The sequence below is a fragment of the Lepidochelys olivacea genome (genome assembly GCF_965140295.1).
Source record: "Lepidochelys olivacea isolate rLepOli2 genome assembly, chromosome: 9".
Lineage (NCBI taxonomy): Eukaryota > Metazoa > Chordata > Testudines > Cheloniidae > Lepidochelys > Lepidochelys olivacea.
The window spans coordinates 91,343,465-91,366,489 of NC_140419.1; the positions used below are offsets into that span (position 1 = coordinate 91,343,465).

A 23,025-nucleotide genomic window follows, 5' to 3' on the forward strand; every position below is an offset into this window, starting at 1 on the left:
GGAGACCTAATGAAGCTGTTGTAAGTGCAAGTTTGAGAAGCATGTTTTCCTCAATTACTGAATCATGCTGACTAGTATTGTCTATGTTCTCTGTTTGTCATATCCACCTATTGCCTCTTGTCTTATACTTTGATTGTAAGGTCTTTGGGAAAGGAACTATCTTTCTGATGTAATTTGTACAGTATCTAGTAAAGTGAACCATGATTAGGCCACCCAAGTGCAACCACTACACAAACCAATAGTAATAATAATAGTAGACGTTCTATACGACATAGGTTCCTATACTTCTCTCATCACTGTAGTCTCTGAGCACCTTCCAGTAGTGCATTAAATGGTGCAATAAAAATTGTCATATGTGGCTCATTCACTCATCCTCAGCGAGAGAACCATGTGTGCAGTGGAATATACTGTTAGTTTTTGTTGGTGGTGTGTGTTTTTTTAGTTTTTGTTGGTGCTGCGTGGTTATGACCTTGCAGGCAAGGTCAAAGAAATGCACCTTGCACTTGGGACAGAAGGTGATGAGGTTTGTGATGCTCCTGATTTCCTGGGGAAATTCATTCCCCAGTCTCAGACAGCTCGCACCCCCCAGAAAGTTCTGTCTCTCTCACAGATGAGGGTTATCCTTATTGTTGCGAGTCCTATTGTGCCAGAGGAGCAGAATTGTCAATCGTGGTCTTCATCCCCGAGTTTTAGGCTCTTTTACATATCCTGGGCCCACGCCAAGGAGTGCCTGGAAAATAAGGACACAGCCCTTGAACGTGACTTTAATACGCTATGGAAAGCCAGGTGTCATGTGCCCCAGTAGCCCATGTCACAATGAGACATGCTAAATGACTTCCCTTTGCCATATCCTTTCACCCCCTCCTCCCACCTTTCTCCTACTTGTCCCTGCTTCCCCTTCCAAACCTTCCAGATCCTCAGCCTCTTCCCCAGAACCAAGATCCTCTCTCCACCTCTTCTCCCACACCAGATCCTCCCAACCCTCCGCTTCCCAGAACCTCCCCCTACCCCACCATCCTTCCTTCCCCTACCAGAACCGCCCCCTGCCCCACCCCCTCCTCTTCTTGCTCGCTGCCCCGCCCCCCTCCCGAGCCCCGCCCATGGCCTGGCCGCCTGCCGCGCGCTCTCCCCTCCGTATCTGCCGGCGCAGCCGTTGGACTCTTCGAATGGAGCGCGCGGGCCCTGCGGCCGCCTCCGGGAACCGCCCCCTCGCGCGTGCAACATGGCGGCCCCCGGGCTCGCCCAGTGACCGGCGGAGGGAGCCCAAGCGGGCCGCTGCCCGGGGGCTCCGCGGTGCCCAGCGCCATGGAGGCCGCGGCCGCGGGGCCCAGCGCCCCCCGCGCTGAGGAGGGGGCTGGCCCAAGCCCCGCCTCCTGGCTCCAGCGGCTCTGCAACGAGGTGCTCCGCTCCTCCCAGCTGAGCGTGTCCCTGGCCGAGGCCCCGCCGGTGGCCGTGGTGGCGGTGGAGCGCTACATGGCGGAGAGCCCGCCGCCGCCCAGCAGCAGCAGCGGCGGCGGCGGCGGCGCCTTGCCCAAGCCGCCCGCCCCGGCCTATTGCTACGACGTGACCCTGGCGGACGGCAGCCGGCGGGAGAAGTGCTACCTGGCGCCGCCGCTGAACGCCCTGGTGCAGAGGGGCGCGCTGCGCGCCGGCGGCCGGCTGCGCCTCACCCGCTGCTCCTACCTCTACGACGAGAAGAAGCTGAGCGCGGGCTTCCTGTGCCTCGAGCGGCTGGACGTGCTGCGGGACCCGCCGGACCTGCCCCCCGGGGGCCGCGAGCCCGACCAGCAACGGCGCCCGCCGCTCAAGGGCGGGAGGAGCCATTACCTGCCGCTGTGGAACAACGAAGATCCCTACGGGGACATGTGGCTGGCGGGCCGGCCGCCGGAGCGCGTCGATGTCGATGGTAAAACGGGGGGGGGGGGTCGATGCAGGAAAACGAGGAGGGCGCGCGGGGGGGGGGCTTGTTGGCCGTGTCAGGCCTGCGGGCGCCTGGAAACTGACCTGGCCCCTTGGCCCAAGCCCTGGTGTTGTGTTTACTTAGCGAGGGGGTTGGGCGGTCTAAGCCAGGTCTATGCGACAGATTTTTGCTGGCTGTGTCCGCTCTGTGTAAAGAGATGTGATCACTGACCAAGGTAGCTGTACCACCAGAAGTCCTTCGTGTAGATGCAGCTCTACTGGCAAAGCTGTGCTTTTACCGCTGTAGCTTGTTTTGCCTCTGGGCTGGTTACTGGAATAAAATCCAGTTATGCCGGTAGAGGTGCATCCATAGCAGGAGTGCTCTGCCACAGTAGTCTACCAATATTCCTATAGCGGCAAAGCAAGCCTAGAGTAGACATTGGCTAATTCCCTCACAATTTAAACAATAAACATTAAACAATTAGTAAACAGTAAACATTCTAAATATTGCAAAAACATGTTAAATTAAAAAACAGCTGTGATAGAAGTATTTTCTCAAAATACAGGTCTTACGTAGGGGCCTAATTTCAGATTTGAAGTGAAATCTGAGCAGAAATGTAGTTCCATGTCCTGCACTAACAGACCCCTGCAAACACACACAAGCCCTTCAAAAGTGAACAGTGCTCTGTTTAGGTGCAGGAGTCTGCCCATGCACAACTTGCTGCAAGATTGGGGGCCCTAGTTCACTGAAATCTGTATTTCATAAAAGTTTCCCACTGTTTGTTTTTTTTTGTTTTGTTTTTACTTGCATGATAAAAATGTAGTAGTCGTACTTTCAACATGTATGCCACTATTGCTTTTGGAAGAAGAAAAAAAAGTTCAGTACTTTGTGCAGATGACTGAGAACTGAGTTTGTTTATACAGCATTAGCAAACAGTTTTAATTTTTATGAGAAACATTATAAAATACATATGAAATCCTCAAAAAGAAGAGGAGTCCTTGTGGCACCTTAGAGACTAACATTTATTTGAGCATAAGCTTTCGTGAGCTACAGCTCACTTCATCGGATGCAAGCTCATGAAAGCTTATGCTCAAATTTGTTAGTCTCTAAGGTACCACAAGGACTCCTCTTCTTTTTGTGGATACAGACTAACAGGGCTGCTACTCTGAAACCTGTCATATGAAATCCTGTCTGCCTTAACACATTTCTATAATCTGCTGATACAAATCATGCAGCGGCACATGTACCACCAAAGAGGTTTATTCAAATTCAAGCATGCGGACTGTTTTATCACTTGATTTTTTTTTCCTGCTTTCTGTTTTTTCACTAGTATCCAAATTAACTTCTCTTGGTCATCTGGAAATGAACTGGAGGAGCAGAATACACTTCAGTCCATTGCTTGTGAGAATCTTGCATAAGGCTAGACTAAGGTACTATGGGAAACCTGACAAAAAACTGGATATACCGTATCAGGTAGGGGGGAAAAATCCAACTTGTCTGAGTAGTTCTGAGGTGTGCAGATCTTATTTCCATACCGTAAGGGTACAGCCAAGGGTCCTACAGTCAGCAACAAATAAACCCTAAAATTGTTTCAATTGTAAAAGCTTAACCATTTAAAAGTATGAAAATGATAAATCCCATATGTGTATATGTATATGTGACCGATCCCAGTTACTATAGAGCTTCATGGTGTTAGAACAGTGTCAGTGTTGTTTTTTTAATTGTTTGTCTTAATCTCAAACTGAATTTTTCTTGGTAACTATATCATAAAGAGAAAAGGAGTATTAGTGGCACCTGAGACTAACCAATTTATTTGAGCATAAGCTTTCGTGAGCTACAGCTCAGAGTTAAGGTGGTTGTAGTTAGGGCTGTTGATTAATGGCAGTTAACTCACACGAGTAACTCAAATATTAATCACTATTTAAAAAATTAATCGCGAGTAATCGCACTTATAACCGTAGAGTAGCAATTGAAATTTATTAAATATTTTGGATGTTTTTCTACATTTTCAAATATATTGATTTCTTTTACAATACGGAATACAAAGTATATATTGCTCACTTTATATTATTTTTATTACAAATATTTGCACTGTAAAAATGAAAAATAGTATTTTTCAATTCACCTTATACAAGAACAATAGTGCAATCTCTTTATTGTGAAAAGTGTAACTTACAAATGTAGATTTTTTTTGTTTGTTTTTGAGTGCAGTTATGGACCAATGTAAAATTTTAGAGCCTACAAGTACACTCAGTCCTGCTTCTTGTTCAGCCAATCGCTAAGACAAACAAGTTTGTTTACATTTACGGGAGATACTGCTGCCTGCTTCTTATTTACAATGTCACCTGAAAGTGAGAACAGGCATTCGCATGGCAATTCTGTAGCCGGCCTTGCAAGGTATTTACGTGCCAGATATGCTAAACATTCATATGCCCCTTCATGCTTCGGCCACCATGCCAGAGGACGTGCTTCCATGCTGCTGCTGATCGGATTTTAAAAAAAAAAGTGTTAATTAAATTTGTGACTGAACTCATTGAGGGAGAATTGTATGTCTCCTGTTCTGTTTTACCCACAATCTACCATATATTTCATGTTATAGCAGTCTCGGATGATGACCCAGCACATGTTCGTTTTAAGAACACTTCAGCTGCAGATTTGACAAAACGCAAAGAAGGTACCTTTGTGAGATTTCTAAAAATAGCTACAGCACTCCACCCAAGGTTTAAGACTCTGAAGTGCTATCTAAAATTTGAGAGGGACGAGGGTGTGGCGCATGCTTTCAGAAGTATTAAAAGAGCAACACTCTGATGCAGAAACTACAGAACCCGAATCACCAAAAAAAGAAAATCAACCTTCTGCTGGTGGCATCTGACTCAGATGATGAAAATAAACATGCTTTGGTCCGCTCTGCTTTGGATTGTTATCGAGCAGAACCCATCATCAGCATGGACGCATGTCCCCTGGAATGGTGGTTGAAGCATGAAGGGACATACAAATCTTTAGCACACCTGGCACGTAAATATCTTGGTACGCCGGCTACAACAGTGCGTACGAACGCCTGTTCTCACTTTCAGGTGACGTTGTAAACAAGAAGCGGGCAGCATTATTTCCTGCAAAATGGAAACAAACTTGTTTGTCTGAGTGATTGGCTGAAGTAGGACTGAGTGGACGTGTAGGCTCTAAAGCTTTACATTGTTTTATTTTTGAATGCATTTATTTTTTTGTACGTAATTCTACATTTGTAAGTTCAACTTTCATGGTAAAGAGATTGCACTACAGTATTTGTATTAGGTGAATTGAAAAATACAATTTCTTTTTTTACAGTACAAATATTTGTAGTCCGAAATTAATGTAAAGTCAGCACTGTACACTTTGTATTCTGTGTTTGTAATTGAAATCAACATATTTGAAAATGTAGAAAAACATCTAAACTATTTAAATAAATGGTATTCTATTGTTAGTGCGATTAATCGTGATTAATTTTTTTAATCTCTGGCCAGCCTTAGTTGTAATGTTTGGAAATTTTTACATGTGTACTTTTTTCTTAGAATGTACATGTATTTAAACATCATGTACATTACTTTATTTGGTTATTGCTTCCAAATGTTTAGGTGCTTTTATATTGTAATATTAGTTTTTCAAGTGTTTGTTTTTATCATAGAAATCTTGACTTTAAGTTTTAAGGGTTGTTTTTGCAGAGCATGAATTAGGCCTGCATGGATACTTTCAAATGAGCATCGGTACATAACATTTTGCCTGATGATGGGTCTCTACACTCCTATTGTTCTAAGCTGTTGTTCCCCCACCCAGATGAAAAATAAGTCTGGATCTCTTGTTGGTGCTGTATTTCAGCAGACCCAGTCCAGGTGGTGCTCTTAAACTGCTCAGGAACAAGGGTGGAACATCAGTCGCAGTCCTTGGTATGAACTATGGGATCAGTACCTAGAGTTGATTCAAGTGGAGGAGTCAATGGCAGATGAGGAAGAGGAAAGATCCAGCACCACTTGCTCTTTACATCTTTTTTTAATTAATATTCTGCATTTAGGCCATAATGCACTGAAGTCCTCACATAGTGTAAAATGTTATGTGCCTAAAGCTACATGTATTGAATTATTTTTAACACACGCAGATGTGTGCATTATTCTGCATGTAACAAAAATATTCTGGCACATCATAACTTGCCCCAAAGAACTTGCAATCTGAGGACAGATGGATAAGTAATACAGAGGTCAGGGAAAGGGAACCAGAAAAGGAATATTCTGTGCTGATCAACACGATTCGCTATAGGCAGAATGGCAGAAATAGATTTTTAAGAGGGACTTAAAGGGAGAATGTAGGAGCCTTGCAGGTGAGTTCATGGGCAACCATGTGTAGGGGATTGTGTGGAAGAAAGCATAATGGTGATTTTTGGAGGCTAACAAATAAGTGGATACAGGTGGAAACATCAGTGGAAAAGAGGTTTGTTCCACTGAGTTGCTGCATTCTGTAAGTATCCTGGAAGATCTGAGAGGCATTATGTGGATTGGGTCACCTGCGCAAACATGGTCCCTGGACAAGGTTTTATCTGAGTAGAGGAGTGGCAGTGGGGAATCATTCAGTGTATGGATTTTTTTGTATGTGTTGAAGTGCATTTGTAGACTTTGCATGCCAGCAGGTTAGAGCTGGAAAAACTTTTTAGGCAACGTTTTCCCAATTTGGCATATGAAGATTTCCCTGTGAAAAGGGTTCACATAAAGTTTTCTGTCAGAATATTTTGTTCACAAAATTTCCACATGAAGGGGGTTCTTACACAATTTTATATGTTAGTTTTGATGACAGAATACCCCTCTGCTAGTAATATTTTTTTTCTTGAAAACTAGCCCACACACAATATTATGACCCATGCTGTTTACCAAATGATTCCTGAGTTATAACTTGACAGTTTTTAATAGAGGTTCTTTATACTGGCATTTTGAAGTGTTATCTTCTTTAAAAAAAACTTCTGGGTTCCCCCCCCCCCCCCATTTGAAGGGTTACCTTAACAGTGTGAGAAATGTGAACATTTTCACTATAGGAGGTAGGGGAGGAGAGTGGGAGAGGCTCAAAATTACCCTTCTAATGGAGCTCTGGAGGGAGAAGCACTCTGCTAATTATGATTTATTATTATGCATTTATTTGAAAAAACTGGTGAAGATCCCACATAAGTAGCAAACTGTGAGTTTGACCCTGCAAAGACTAAACATGGAAGTATCTTTAAGAATGTGAGTACTCCCACTGATGTCAGTAGGGACTACTTGTGCATAAATCTTCGCAGGATTGAGATCAATAGAGAGGTGAGATTCCCTGATGAGCTAGTAATACAATTCTAGCTTGGTTGCTTCATTTCTTTCCCTGTAGTCCGACAGCTCAGGCCCATAATATTTCCTCAAGGTTTATACTGTGAAACCGATTCATGGCATGTTCACGGCACTTAGAAATGCTGAACAGGAGCAGCTACGTAATTGGGACTGTGATGCAGGAAAATACAGGATTCTTGCACTTCCATGTTTGAATTTAAGCTTGTGGAGCATACCCTGGCTTCAAGTTTATAATGAGTATCAAAACTACAAGGGAAATTGCTGTTAATTGGGCAGGCATTTTAATAGTTATCCAAAAAGAGGAACATTTGTTATCTATGTAGTTAAAGGTCAAACACATGTTTGGTTTTTCTTTTCTAGGCTTATTTTGAAGTTGCTGATAGTTCAGGCATGATGTCGATGGTTTTGTGGAATTCTTTATGTCCTGAGTGGTATAACAGTATGAAGATTGGTACAGTACTTCTGCTTGAACAGTATGGTATCAAAACCAGTTATCCATTTAAAACACAGCCAACACCAGGGGATTCGCAGATGAAGAGATTTACTACGATTGGTTAAGTATTCCAGAAATCTGATTTCAAGTATTGCTGTTAAAAAGTTAGAAAATACCATTTCAGCTGACCAGTTACAAGAGCTACAGTGAAATTACGTGGCCTTTCGATAGATTTACCTTCAGTTCCCATTTAAAGGCAGGTGAAATACACAGTCCATTTTTGGGATGATGTTAGTATGGTCAGCGAGAGCAGCGGGTCTTGGCGCTTCACCCACTTGAAATGAATGAGGTAATGCATACCTCTCACAGCTGTTGTTTCAGGCTGTCTGCACACTGGGGTAGATATTCCTGCTTTGGTTACACTTGGGTCATGTTGACAAGCTTTTTTTCCCTCCACAACCATTAGATGAAAAACTATCATTTTTTTGTAAATGAAAGCTGAGTCTGATATGATCACATAATTCCAAGTGTTGGAGCCCTAGGTACAGGGCTCTAGTGCCTATGTCTTAATTTGGCCTTCCTTCCAAATTAGTGTCACAAACAAATATAATTAATGTACTATTTCCATCCTCATCCGGATCATTCAAGGTGGGATCTAAGAGTCACATCCTGTAACAATCCATACCGGTGCCCATGTGGCGCCCCACTGAAGTAAAAGTTTGGTGCTTTATGATTGATTGCTACCAGGTGCACTAAACAATAGTATCATGGTCCTTGATGTACTGATTCCTCAACACAGAGGAAAGAGGCTTCCTTTCTGCTGTTGGAGGGTGTGACAGAGCCAAGGCAGCCCTAATACAGGAACACTAATGCAACTTATTGCAAGACAGTGGCCTCCCCATAACAGGCCTTGTCACCAACACTTCTTTCTCCCTGAATATGGACTCCCCTTCCTTACGTACTCATATTCTGAATTAAACAGCAATCAGAAAAGCCATTTCCTTGACACACACAAAAATACATATCTTTGGGTGTTGGTGTATACATCTCCTTTTCTTCTTAGTAATGACAGTTTTGCTAAAGTAGTCACTACAGTGCATGAAAATAGACAATGTGCTGCACTGCTCAAAGCCATGTGTTCTGTCTCATGCATTTTGCTTTAAACCCTGTACTTAGCATCTGAAGTGTTTATGATGAGTTGGCAGGAGAGAGAAATGTTTTGCCAGGCAGGGAGACTTGGGGGGGGAAGACAGAAATGAAAACTGTTAATGCTTACAAGCCAGCATAACAGTAATTATACTTGCCACAGACCTGCCTGCAGCAAAGAGGCGCTGTCAGATATGCTAGTCTGAGACTCCTTTTTGTGTAAACAAAAATCACTCAAATTTTTAACGCTTATAGAAATCTTCAGTTTGGTGTCACCACACCATTTATTGGGGTATCAGTGGTGATGAGATTAAAAACAACTTGGGAAGTAAGGCTACATATAATATAGGCTAATAGTTGCACAATGCAAGAATAAAATTGTAACTCAATAATGAAGTGTCATGGGGCATCTGCAGAATATAGTTGTAGTTTGTTTTTAAAAAAAAACAAAACTATTTTTCTCTTATCCAAAATGTGTATGTTATTCTGTATATTTCTCTTTTTGACAAATAGCTCAAACACTTTTCCCTGGCGTACACATAACAAAAAAAAATTACATATGTGTTGATGGATGAGCTATATTCATGGATGTTGTAAAAAGACAGAGTAGTGTTGTAGACTGCAAGAATATAGAAAAATTCTGTAGGACAACAGATATCCATTTTATATAACTATTTCAGCATGCACTTGCTCTGTATTTTCAGAATGACATTAAAAGTGAGATGCTGTTTCAGTAAATTGTCTCAGATGGTATAAAAAAATAAAATGTATAAACAAAGGCTTGATTTAAATACTTTGTCAGCCACAAATCCTGCTATAGGATATTTATTTATTATAGAACATGCACATACTGTGAGTGCCCTTCCAATAGTTAATTGAAACACAATAATCGACAGTTACATTGAACTGCTAAAATCACTGACCATTGAAATAATACACTTATAGTCCATTATATCCCATCTTCTAAATAACCAAATATTCTCTCCTGTCCTCATTCTCAGATTCCCAAAAATGAGTCTGTGTGTCTGAAAGATTTAAAAAAAGCCAGGTTTTGTCAGACCATGGGGAAAAATGCATCCCATAGTTGAGGGACCTTCGCAAAGAATATCCCGATAGCAACTTTCTATATTCTATCAAGTGAGCGCTAGCTTGTGTTCCTCTGCTGGTTGCAACTGTGGTAGTTTAGAGCAAGGACTGTGGTGATTTCTCAGGACCCAAACCATTTAGGGCTTTAAATGTTAAAACCAACACCTTGAATGCCACCCAGTAGTCCAGAGGCAGTGTGTGTATCTTAGTTCAATGAATTTATGTGGTCCTAATGAACATAGCTCAGTGTGCTTAGCAACAATCTTCAGCGTCTGAATGGTCATAAGGTATAGAGTGTATTACAGTAATCGTAAAGTGACAAAGACAGGGATGAGTGCACCAAGCGCAAATGAAACAGCTGATCGTACCACACCGGATGCATTCCCCAAAACTACTGCCTTTTCATCCCAGGGTATAACAATACCTCTAAATTGCAGACCTGAGTTGTTAATAATAACCTGCTGCCACAAATTTATGGAGCTCACATAACTATATAATAATTTGGGTTGCTTCCAAGAATCTAGTAATTCTCTATCTTATCTGGATTAAGCTTCAGCCAAGTAGTCCTCACCCGAGCCCAAATCTCTGGCATGCACTATCAATCACTGTACTGGACCTGCCGAATTGCTTATAATGGAAATATACAACAGAGTTTCTTGATCATAATCGCTTGGAGTCAAATCAGAACTTCCACCACTGGCACTTCAGCTGGCTTCCCTCCTATTTCATCCTTTAAAAGTGTTCTGTAAATTATGGTGATCTTTGAGAGTGTTTAAGAACCTGTCGATAGTGGTTGACAAAAGGTTTTTAAAATATCCAACTGGATCATCAACAGACTACCCCATGGAGGGAGCTGGACAATCCAGCAAGGTTCTTCGTATAATTTGTTACAACCTTTTATGACATCCTTACATTCCTCACTTTATCCATGTAAAAGTGGCAAAGAGTCCTGTGGCACCTTATAGACTAACAGACGTATGGGAGCATAAGCTTTCGTGGGTGAATTTCGTGGTATTCACCCACAAAAGCTTATGTTCCAGTACATCTGTTAGTCTATAAGGTGCCACAGGGCTCTTTGCCGCTTTTACAGATCCAGACTAACACAGCTACCCTTCTGATCCTTTTATCCATGTAGTGACCTAAAATCAGAGACACAAATTTTATTCGTACTTGCAAAAGCAGTGGGCCAAAGTAAGAGTGTTTCATTTATTCAGCAAAAATACCACTTATTCAGACCTAAAGAAGAGCTCTGTGTGGCTTGAAAGCTTGTCTCTCACCAGCAAAAGTTGGTCCAATAAAAGATATTACCTCACCCACCTTGTGTCTCTACCTATTCAGAAAATCAAAGTAAAGGTTTCCTTTGAATACATTTTTATGCTTAAAATGTTATTGTTTTTCCCCAGAAATTAGCCTGAATGTTCGAGATCCTCCAACTAAAATTAACATTATTCCAGAAAAAATGGTTAAACCGGAGTGGAGATTACCTGAAGTTAGATATCGGTTTGTCACAAGGTAAAATAAAGGTTTGTGTTCTGTTATGTGTGGCCTAATGTTTTGCTAATTTTTATTGAATTTTAACTGGGAATATTACAGGAAAACATCCATTATACCTTGTTATGTCTTCCCAACTTTTCTGCTCTGGACACTATTTAGGAATTTTTCAGAGTGATTTAAATTTCAGGTCTTTAAGAATTATCAACCATTTCTCTTTAATTTTGTTTTTAGGTCAGAACTGGATAACTTACCGAACAATCATTCCTGTGATATTATTGGTCTTGTAATATTTGTAGGAAGGGCTGAAAGAACAAGAAAGAGAGGTTTTTATAAAAATTCTTTTCAACATTTATCGAATTATTACAATTTGGTGGAATATTATTTAATTTAAAAAAAATTTTGTCTGTGCAGAATATAGTGAAGATTTTTGGATTCATCGCTGGGCACATGTTGTTGATGGGACATCTGACCAACCATTCATACTGGAATTGTTTGCCACTTCTCAGCCGGATGTATTTGAACATATTCACCCAAGTATTTATCGTACAATAGTCTGACTATTTTATTATTTACTTGTTTGTTTCCGTTTACAATATTTTTCTATCTAGGCATCTTTGCCATGAATTCAAATTATCCCTAAAACTTCTCATCCCAACTCAGAAAATAAATGAGCAGTAATGAAAACAGACCCAAACAATGCCTACCACAGCAAAAGACGGTAGCCCTCATCATAACAGACCTTCCCCAATAACCCAGGTAAATAGATGGGCCTTACAGCGTACCCTAAAATTGAGCTGATCTGGCCTATTTTTAACCAAGTTTGAGTGAATTCCAATTTTGAAGCCCCTTGCAGAGAACACCCAGTTGGTAACCCCCTTTCTCAGCTCAAAAGACTCCCCAGCTGTAACTGTGACAGTATAGTACAGGGAAAGGGGCAGCCTCTCAGGTAGGCAAGTCCTAAGCTGTGTAGATCTTTACAGATAAAAACTAACGCCTTAAACTCCACCCAGAAACCAACAGGGATCCAGTAGAGATCACAGAGCACTCATGAGGGGTTCTCAGCATGCTGCACAGGTTAATAAAACTGCTGGATTGTGCATAATCTTCAGTTTCTGAATGAAGCCCAATGTATAAGACATTACGATCTTGAGGTGACTGAAGCATGTATGATGGTATCAGCATCTGCATCCAAAGGAATTGGTCGCAACCTCCTGGACAGATAGAGGTGGAAAAAGGCCTTCCTAGAAACTGCTGCTTTGAGTGGCTAACAAATGCTGTGAATCAGATTATACTCCCCATATTGTAATGTTTAATATCAAGTATGCAGCTGCGCACCCTCAGTTCAATGGGCCATATATTCTACTTGCTATCAGCATCTCTATCACCTCAATTTTATCTGCATTGCAGTTCTCATCCATGACCCAATTTTACTTAAACTCTGGCATTTGTCAGAATAGGCTGGGTTCAGTCAGAGAGAGCGCGCTGAGTAACAGGGTGCATGCATTACGTGCTTCTTTGCTAACCCTCCCGAAGGATTCATGTACAGATTGAATGGGAGGGGAGTCATGTTGAAACTGTGCAAATGGACATTTGAGCATAACTAGGGATGATGAGCAATTTCCTAAAACCACCATCTGGGATCTCTCAGCAAGGAAGGAACGGCCCTGTCCACTCAGGGTACTTGGGCCTGATCCAACACCTAATTATATCATTGGGAGACTTCCTTGACTTAAAATGGGCTTTGGAACAGACCCCTAATCACTAGAAAATAGTGCCTTAGTATTTAAGGATAATACTCTGCTCTTTCTCTCTCTCTTATTCTAAATGTTTTTAAACCAATACACATTAAGGCGTGACTTTTCAGTGATGTTGAACACATAAATCCCATTGAAGTGAACAGGTGGTGCAGATGCTCAGCACCTCTGAAAATCAGATATCTAGGTGCATAAATATGGATTTGTGTGCCAAACTTTAGTTTGAAAACTTTGATGTACTTGTACTGAAGTATTAGACTGGTAATAGGATACAAAGCATTTTCATCTTTGAGTTACTAGTTTGTGTATAGAGCAGGTTGAGAAGGACTGTTAATTGGTTTGTGTGAAATGAGTTGGTGGCTTTAATTCAGTTGCTGGCAGATAAGTGTCCACACCAAACACAAAAAAAACACAGTCACAGTTGGTATCCAGATTAGCTGTATCAACAAAGTCCAAGGATTGAATGAACATTAGGAGTTTACTATGCATTCACCCCAACACATTTTTTTCCATGCCAAGGAAGAAACACTTTTGTAGGGCAGCATGGGAAAACTTGCTCATATTGGTTCTGTGGATACAGGGCTTCAGTTTTATGAAAGATTGTATTGGCTTACCTGATATCTTATTGATGATCTTTTTCCAATTGCTTAGTCAAGATTTTTCAGACACAATCCTAGTCTGTCATTTCTTCATTAAAGATTGTGAACTGTATATTTTTTCAGAGAGTGATGCTATTTCTGTTTAGACCATTGATTGTAACATCTTTTCAGAAGAAATTTTTTTCTCTAGTGTTTGGTACTTGATTTGTTTCTTCCGCTTTGAATGCAGCTGAAATTGACATAACTTTGTTATACTAGATCAACTTAAATAACACTTTCTTTCCCATGGCAAAAATGATTAGTATGTATCACAGAAACATCTGTGATGAGATCACACCTCCAGCCACAGTAGTGTGAAACCTTAAGAAGATATGGCGTTACAGGTTGGGGGGAGGGAGAGAAATTAACTACTATTTCTTGTACTCTGTGTTTTTTGGTTAAGGGGAAATGAGTTTGGAGGGGGAGGATGTTCTGTGATGAAGTTTTGAGGAAAAAACTGGAATGGTATCACAATTAAGCCCCTTTTAACTATCATAGTTGTTTGGCCTTTTTTGCAGAATACTTGAAATATCAAAGTTGAGGAAATCAAATGTAGAATTGTATACGACCATAGTTGCTGTTTTTAATTATTAACACTGATAGATTCCATTGTGTCGCATAATGAAGAATTAGTAAGGCTGGCTGGAAGACAAGAAATTCTGTTCTAATGTGGAACAAAAACGAGACCTTTCAGAAAAATTTATGAAAAAACGTGAGCAAGGCTGATCCAAGAATAGCCGATAGCCTGGTGCTTAACGCGCTCCATCTGGGATGTGGGAGACCCAGGTTCAAGACCCAGGGAAGTGCCTGAACCACTGGTCTATAATCAGTCTCTCTATCTCTTGGGCCTTATTAGGATTTAATTATTTACTCAGTGGAACAGTAGCTCCAACATATATGAGAGAGAGAGAGAGAAACTACTCTGGCACATAAGAAAGTTTTTTTTAATGCATAGTTTTAATCTGAACGCAAATCTTCATGAGACAAAACATCTGTGATGTTTGAATTGTGAAATATTAACTTAATTGTAGCATGGTTTGCCAAGGCCTGAATCCTGCCAATACTTGTACAAATGTTTAACTTCCATTGAAATCTTATTGCTTTGTTTAACAGCTATGAATCCAATTCCATCCCCAAATTGTGAGCTCTGACAACAAAAGAGTGAAGCATTGACCACATGGTTAAGTTTTTGCAGGATCAAGAGTTAAGATACTTTTTTTTTTTTTAGTGCATATTTAAAACTACTTTGGTATGGGACAGCTTTGGAATCTTGATATACCAGAAAAAACTGAAATGATTTTTTCTCTCTAGTGACCTATTTGGTGTGCACACAGATGAGAGTGGTGCGGGACATCACTGAGAATACTCCCAGAGCACTTTACCTTACAACTTCAAATGAGAGTCAGATGTTTATTACAGGTAAATAAAATATTATTTTTAAATTAATTTTACATGACAAGTACTGCATGTTATATATTCCTTGATAAATGAGGTATTTCAGCTTGAAGATGTCCATAGTATTTCTAGATACAGAGCAAAAACAATTAGCTTTTAAAGCAGATTCCAACATCACACTGTAGCATACCTTGCATTGCTTCCTTCATTCAGAGATGTTATTTTATCAAAGCGCCACTTCTTAAATCCTCTGGAGAGTCAATAAATTTTATTTTTCCATTTAATAACTTCAGGTTCCTTTTTCTCTCTCACACTCCCACTCCCAATCAAAATACTCTCATATTTAACTCCTATTGGCCTGATTATAAACTTGAGACCAGTCCAGTTTCAGCATTCATAAATTGGCCTGTCCGGAAAGTGGTTAGGTTTCCTTCCTGTCTACAAGACATGTGCACAAGAAGGAAAATGAAGTTATTGAGTAAAACTATTAAAACTTCATTGAGCTAATGTCAGATGGACTCTAAACAAGCCATGATGAGAAGATATGAGCTAACTGATATTGAAAGGCAGATCAGGACAGTTATGAGCTGAAAATATTGAGATTGTTACAAAAGTTAGAACACTGCAGTATGGTAACCGAAAGATGTAAGGTGTCTTCCCCTGCTAAATCATCATAGTATATTTTAAGAAATTATAATAATATATCCAGTGTTTGTGCGATTGTTGGGTTGGTCCATATGAAAACTCGTTAATTGCTTCATTACAGACTATTTTAAGAACTTGACACTCCTACATCATATGCAACAAGGAACCTTTATAAAAACTGTAATTCCATCAATTGCTTTTTTCATAGATTCCAGTGTTCCGTTCTATTGCAAAAAGGTCCTGTATAGCTTTTAATCTTAAATTCAGCCCAGTAAACATTCTTCCCCAGACATATCCTTGTTTTACTATCCAGTTTGTTCTTTCTACAGTATTCCTGACATGGTATGTCAGCCCAGACAATGAGTACTGAGTCCCTTTATAGGCAGATGGAAACAAGAAAATACACTTTTATGTCATTATAAAAATATCTGGATGCCTCAACGCACTCAGTTGGGTCTGCAGAGGAGCTTCTGATTGGCTGAATCAGGATTAGCCACAAATCTTCCTCTTGACAGAGGTATCTAGTTCTAGATTTCAGAGCTCCCAAATGAAGGACTTCTGATTTTTAGTGTCCTCCTGACTTGCTTCCAGTATGTTAGCTATTCTGCTTTATATCCACCTTGCTCCTAAATCAGAGCATCAGCTAGCATCTCAAAATCATCGGCTGAGACTGTTTTCAGCTCAACAGCCTCTAAATTGGTCTATCTTGCTGCGGACACAATGGTAACAGGAGAATAGGGTCTCCTTTGATGAGGAAAAGGTAACTTCTTGGTGTGAAATGCTGCTTCTTGCTCATCTTTTTTACACTGTTGTGTGGGACAGAATATAACTAGCTAGTTCTAAAAAGAGTGTTTAACTGTTTTACTACCCAAATGTTAGCATTTAGGGTACCTAAGAGTTTGTGTGTTTAAATCCAAGTGCCATATTATAAGGGTCCCATTTCACTTTTTCATAAAGCCACTATTGACTGCTAGAAGGGACATTGTGTTAGCATCTCTGACTTGGCTTTTTGTGCATATTGCTGTATAGTGTTCAAATGTAGCAATTTATAAAAAAACAATGATTTAATCTATTTGATCCTTTTATTTCAATACCCAAACCTTTTGTTTTAACAGGGTGGCACAAAGGCCAACCATATACCAGAGATGCCAAAGTGAAAAACTTTATCCAGTGGATTAAAACTCAAAGTGAAGCTGATCAAATGAAGAAAACTGTAATTGGTGGATACTGTCCTTTCCCACCAGCACCAAATACTTTTTTGAAGTATTGTAAAAATAATAAAGGTATCCTGCATCATACCTAATATCCCCATTACATGTGCCTCAATCTGAGATGTCATCACAAGTATTCAAAATTAGCAACTCTGATTGCTTTGCACCTGGATTATATCAATGGTTAAATACTGGAATGTCCTTCAAGGAACAAGTATTATGTAGCTGCTGAAGATAGACTCTGAACCAAGGCCTCAGCTGGTATAAATTGTCATAGCTCTATTGATGGCACTGAAGTTTTGACAGTTTACGTCAGCAGAGAATCTGCCCCTCTGAATGTATACTCCATAGATGTTCTGTTCTGTACCATCTGTTTCAGCTACATCTTCAATCAGCTTGAAAGTCAGCATCGTATTGAAGAACATAAGATTTGATAATGATAAAGAACTTCCGCAGTAGTATATTAGGCAGAGCCTTGAATAACTATGATAATTCAGTATTAACTCTGAGCTTGCTGAAAAGCTTTGCTCCCCAAATATTCTGAAAATGAGAGATGAGAAAACAGGAGGATTTAATTACTGAGAATTTCAATTTTAAGACAATAATCTAAATTTAGCAATAAGGTTCTTTCCAATTATTTTTTATGAATCCAACATTGATACTTTTTAGTAGTTTTTTATTTCTTTAAAACTTAAATTTGTGGGAATTGCTCTTTTGCAGTTGAATCAGTTTTGAAAGCCATAAGCGAAATGGAGAGGGAGATTGAAGACCTGCACTACAGGGAGCACAAGCGCTTTGCTGTTCAGGGGATAATTAGTGCTATAAAATATGTCAGCTATGCAGCTGAAGATGCCTCAGGAGTGGCACCAATTCAGGTACAGTGCTTGAGGATTAATAGTGTAGCACTTAAGATGCTGCGATCGTAATTACAATTGAGATCTCTTGCATTTGAATTCAGAACCCACATACATTGTCTCTTGATTAACTGAATTTACCATTCTGAGCGCAAGAGAAGCATGAAAGTCATAGTTTAACTTTTAAAACTTAATGATTTACTTGTTTTCTGTTACAGTCCTCAATAAAAGTACCTGCTGTATAAAAGTTACTGATTTAAAAACTAATTAAATAGCATAGTTAAAGTAAATTAGGGACTGGGAGAACTGGCTACTTTAATATAACCTGTCACTTTCTAGACAGAGGTGTTTTCTTTTTTTCTTTAAACTTGATTAGAGAGGATTTTCTATAAAGCAAATTTGCTCGACACTATGATGGCGATACCCTAGTCTCAATCTTGTATCCAATTCCTCATAAAGTTATTGGAGGAAAACTAACTAGAGATCAGTCTGATATCTTTTTGAAATTGAAGATGAAATAGCTTTGTTTATCTGTTACAGGAAGATAGAGACCAGTCAGCATCTCAAAAAACTATAAAAAACACTGGTATGTCTAAAGATTGTGTTACGAAAGGGAAAAAGCGAAGTCATCGAAATAAAGAAGCTAACTCCGTACTTGATTCACAATGCGCTTCACTGGAACAACAGCAGCATCCACGTATGTTAACCAGAAAGAGTCGAATCAAGAGAAAGATCGAACACCGTACAGAGCCTGAAAAGTAAGCCTGTTGAATAAAGTGTGGTTATATTAATTGTTCCATTTCACTGATCTACTATAGATATATAGAGTAAGATTTTTAAAAAGTACCTAAGTGATCTAGCAGTACAAGTCCCATTGAAAGGCAACTGACTGAAACTATAAGCAGCCCAATTAAAAATGGTAATCCTTGTTCCTTATAGACCCAGTCTTGCTCCCATTAGTCAATGAAAGCAGGATTGAAGAAAACACCTTACTGACTAGAACTTTGTAAGCCATGGAAATGATTCTGCAGAAAATCATCCTCCTTAGCTCTTGCTATATTCTTGCAGCTATTATATTAATTCTCAGTCATCTGAACCACTGGTTCTGAGTTTATTTTCTCCAAAAACATAAATTTCATTGGATTGCCATTCTTGATTAAATACTTGTGACATTATCCAGGGTACAATCTGTACAGCCCTCTGCGGATACAAATTGATATCCGTAGATGCGGATAGAAATCGGTATCCGCTGAACCACAGGGCTCTCCTGGGAACCGCAGTGACCAAAGGAGCAGAACGTGGGGCCACCACTCCCGGGAGCCAGCGCCCCGCACCAGCAGCTCCTCCAGCACAGCTGTACAGACCTCAGACAGGAGACACAGTCACGCAAACAGCTGCATGGACGGGGGCGGGGCTGAGGGGAGATACAGCTGTACGGGTGGAGCAGTCGGTGTGGGGCACTGGCTCCTGGGAGTGGTGGCCCCACGTTCTGCTCCTTTTGCCACTCTGGTTCCCAGGAGAGCCCTGCGGTTCAGCAGATACCGATTTCTATCCGCAGATATCCGCATCCACAGATATCAATTTTTATCTGTGCAGGACTCTAACAATCTGGACTGTTGAACAGCTGTGTCCCCTCAATTCTCCAACCTGGGGTGCCTTTCACACTGTTTCTCTGTGAGAGCAACCACTCCTAGTCTGCTCTCACAAAGCCTCCAGAATGTAAATTACTCCCAGCTATACTGAATGAGTGCTATGGCCAGCCTCTCTTGAATAACACTGCAGAGTAACACCAGCAAATTCCCAGTCAAAGACTTTCCCCCAGAAATATGAATATTGTACTGCCCAGAACCTCTATGATATGCACAAATCCTGTTATCTCAAATGGTGTTCCCCAAACACTTCAGTCCAACCACAGAGGTTTAGATAAAACAATAAAACAAGTTTATTAACTACAGAAAGATAGATTTTAAGTGATTACAAGTAGTGAGGCATAAAAGTCAGAATTGGTTACAAAGAAATAAAAGGTAAAATGCATCTAATACCTAACTTAACAAGCTAAGTGAATTCAAAGCAAAAGTCTCTCTCACCACATGCTTCAGCAGGATCCCTCCTTCAGTCCTAAGCTGTTTCTTTGTTCCTCAGGTGACATGGCTGCCATGGGCAGAGAGAGAGGGAGGAATAAGTTGGGGCATCTGTCCCCCATTTTTATACTTCTTCTTTGAGTATTATCTTCAACTGGGGTTCAGGATGCAGAAAATGTGTTGGGATGGGAATCTCCAGCTGTTTCTTTGCCAAGATGTAAATTTCTCCCTCACGCCCTTTTCCCTGCCAAAGAATGGCCACTTAACTATTTGATTCTGTTGATACCTGGCTCAGGCATCAGTTTGCCTTTTGTCCCTAAGGAACTGGTTTGTGGCTGCTTTTCTAAACTTGGAACATGTCTCAGTATGTCATACAGTAGAATTTTATAACTTTACATACAATGTTGCCACAGTCGTTTTACCAGGACAAAAATGATCAGCAAATTATGAGTTTCAAATGATACCTCATAAGGCATACTTTGTACAAAATGTATCATAGTCTTGTAAAAGGGGTGAGCATACGGGTACAAACTGTCACAGTACTCCAGCATGCAGACTTGGAAGAAACTCTCACAGCTCTAAATTTCTGCACCGTTGGACCTAGCAAGTGGCATCATGAATGCTTTAAGAATTTTCAGACATGTGGCATTCCACTTGCCCTGATTAAAACAATCAAGTGGACCACAGTGCTTTTTATATACAGGGAGAAGCAGGATCATACCTATTGTGATGAGAAACAAACTCTGGTGTGAGAAGAGTCCCCACAGGAGACATTCCTGGGGATTACCAACCTGTCAGGGAAAGCAAATTCTAAATCATAGAAAGGTTAAGCCGGTGGATTAAAGGGCATACGCAGGTTGTGTTGATCAACTAGCAGTGATCAAATCTTTCTGGAGTTGGGTGACAGTCAGGCTAGATCTCTTTAGACCAGGGGTCTCCAAACCTTTTGAATCGCGCACCCCCAGGGCCAGCTCTGGGGAAGCAAAAAGAAAAGCTGCCTCTGAAGACGGAGTGGGGAGAGCTGAGCTGCCGCCAGTATGCCGGTGGCACTCCTCCTGCCGCTCACCCCCACGGATGGTCTTGCACATCCCACTTTGGAGGCCACTGCTTTAGAGCATAATACTGATGTTCTGAACAAACATTTCTGTGTTTGTTTGTGATGGGAGGATTCTGTGTGCCTTCCAACCCATATCTGTGGTATCAGGAGTCCTGGCTAGGGTTAGCAGAAATGAATGTCGGCAGTAGCTACTGCTGTGAGCTGGCAAACGTGCCTCCACGGGTAGTTGTGACGGCACACTCAACCAGGGCACAAACGTCATCAGCGGCCTTTCTGGCACAATCCAAGAGATCTGTAAGGCCACTACCTGGTCGTCTGTCCACACGTTCGTGTCTCATTATGCATTTACCCAGCAAGCTCAAGATGATGCTGGCTTGACACAGCAGTGCTGCAAGCTGTACAACAGTGAACTCCAAGTTCACTGCCATGGACACTGCTTGTGAGTCACCATGAATGGAATCGACATGAGCTAGGGCTCGAAGAAGAAAAAACTATTACCTACCTTTTCGTAACTGTTGTTCTTGGAACTGTGTTGCTCGTGTACATTCCATTACCCGCCTTCCTGCCCCTCTGTTGTAGTTGCCGCAAGAAGGAACTGAGAGGGCTTAGTATAGAAACCTGTTTATGGGCTATGCGTGGTTCTCAACCCATTTACTATTGTGGGCTGCATATGCAGCTCTTTGTGTTATGTGGGCTGCATCCACAATATACATACTGTATGGCCCTGAGGTTGTTACGTGGGCCGCAGCTATGTGCTGTTTGGGCTGCAAGCAGCCCGTGGGTTGAGAACTGCTGGTCTATGACATTCAGCTCTGTTTCTGCCAGGGCTACACATGTCGTTTTCAGCAAGTTTCCACTAGAGGGCGAGAAATGCTGTTTTTAACGTAAAACATTTTTCTGTAGATTTCACTGATTCACGTGTCAAGAAATGCATTTAGCCTTGAACTTTGAGAAGGTTTATGTTGAGAAAAATGATTCTAGTTATCTCAAATGTTAATTTCTGAGCTCAATGTCAGACTGATCCTTATCAATAAAAAGAACTCTTATCAAGGTCTGGAGTTTGTGCGTTAGAAGTTACAGGTTTTTTATAACCTAGTCACCAAACACACACACAATTTTATGTGAAGCTTGAAAACCTCAGAATTAACTGTAATTTTTTCCTTTTATAGCTTGCATGAATTTCAGCAAGAAGATTCTGTTCCAAAACAAAATATCTTGACTGAGCCTGACACTTCACAACCCGATAGAGGTATGTGGCTAAATATTTTGTTCGGCTGCGATCATTCCAGTATTTTACAAAAGATGTAGATCTAGACTTTCTCCGCTCAGGCCCAAAGTAGGGGGACAAAGGTGGTAGTATACCACCTTTACATCCCCTGTCCCCACCATCCTTGAGCTGGTTCAGCCCTTAATACAATGTAGAGAAGCCCCAGGACTGTTCTTATTTACATCAAGCTGCAACAGCCTCTAAGGAACCATTCTGGCAACTAGGTATCAGCATCTTTTCCCCCAACACATGCTGGGGTGGCTGTATGAGTGGTAGAACACAACTGTATTGCTCTATGCCACTGTGTAAGGAATCCTTAATGTCTCTTTAGCTGGCTTTGAGTCCATGTTGCATCTCTGGAGCAGGGCAGAGGACCTCGTCTCCATTTTTGTTGTTGGTGTTGCAGTAGTGGTCCAAATGTGGTAGTGTTTCCAAAGTCAGGAAAGTCTTCCCAGATGATAAGTACATTCTAAAAAAAGTCACACTCTGAGGAAAGGTAGTAACATACAAGCAAGTAATCATGGTGATGAGAGTTACACATCTTATTAGCTACATGTTTGGACTTTTTTTTTTAAGTTAAACACATTAGAATTTCCCTGTTTTGTTCTTCGTCTATATTTGAAAGTTAAATCCAGATGTTTTAAACAGATATCTCAAATTATATCTGTTCCTAGTGTGGGCTTCATTTGTAAGTTTACTATCAATATATGTAAACTCTATCTTATTCC

At 40.8% G+C, this 23,025-nt stretch overlaps 1 protein-coding gene across 3 annotated transcripts in view; it reads left to right on the forward strand.

Moving 5' to 3' along the window:
- The first annotated feature begins 1,108 nt into the window (after positions 1 to 1,108).
- Positions 1,109 to 23,025, forward strand: part of RADX (RPA1 related single stranded DNA binding protein, X-linked) — a 35,127-nt gene continuing 13,210 nt past the window's right edge. The window contains exons 1-11 of one of the 3 annotated variants that reach the window (XM_084639984.1): positions 1,109 to 1,906; positions 3,231 to 3,373; positions 7,597 to 7,789; positions 11,305 to 11,413; positions 11,627 to 11,718; positions 11,807 to 11,929; positions 15,099 to 15,206; positions 16,943 to 17,110; positions 17,759 to 17,913; positions 18,433 to 18,650; positions 22,200 to 22,279. In XM_084639984.1, coding sequence (XP_084496110.1) covers positions 1,306 to 1,906; positions 3,231 to 3,373; positions 7,597 to 7,789; positions 11,305 to 11,413; positions 11,627 to 11,718; positions 11,807 to 11,929; positions 15,099 to 15,206; positions 16,943 to 17,110; positions 17,759 to 17,913; positions 18,433 to 18,650; positions 22,200 to 22,279 — 1,990 coding nt within the window. In that variant the 5' untranslated portion in view covers positions 1,109 to 1,305. The remainder of the gene's footprint in view (positions 1,907 to 3,230; positions 3,374 to 7,596; positions 7,790 to 11,304; positions 11,414 to 11,626; positions 11,719 to 11,806; positions 11,930 to 15,098; positions 15,207 to 16,942; positions 17,111 to 17,758; positions 17,914 to 18,432; positions 18,651 to 22,199; positions 22,280 to 23,025) is intronic. The other 2 variants (XM_084639982.1, XM_084639983.1) reach the window with 2 other exon arrangements.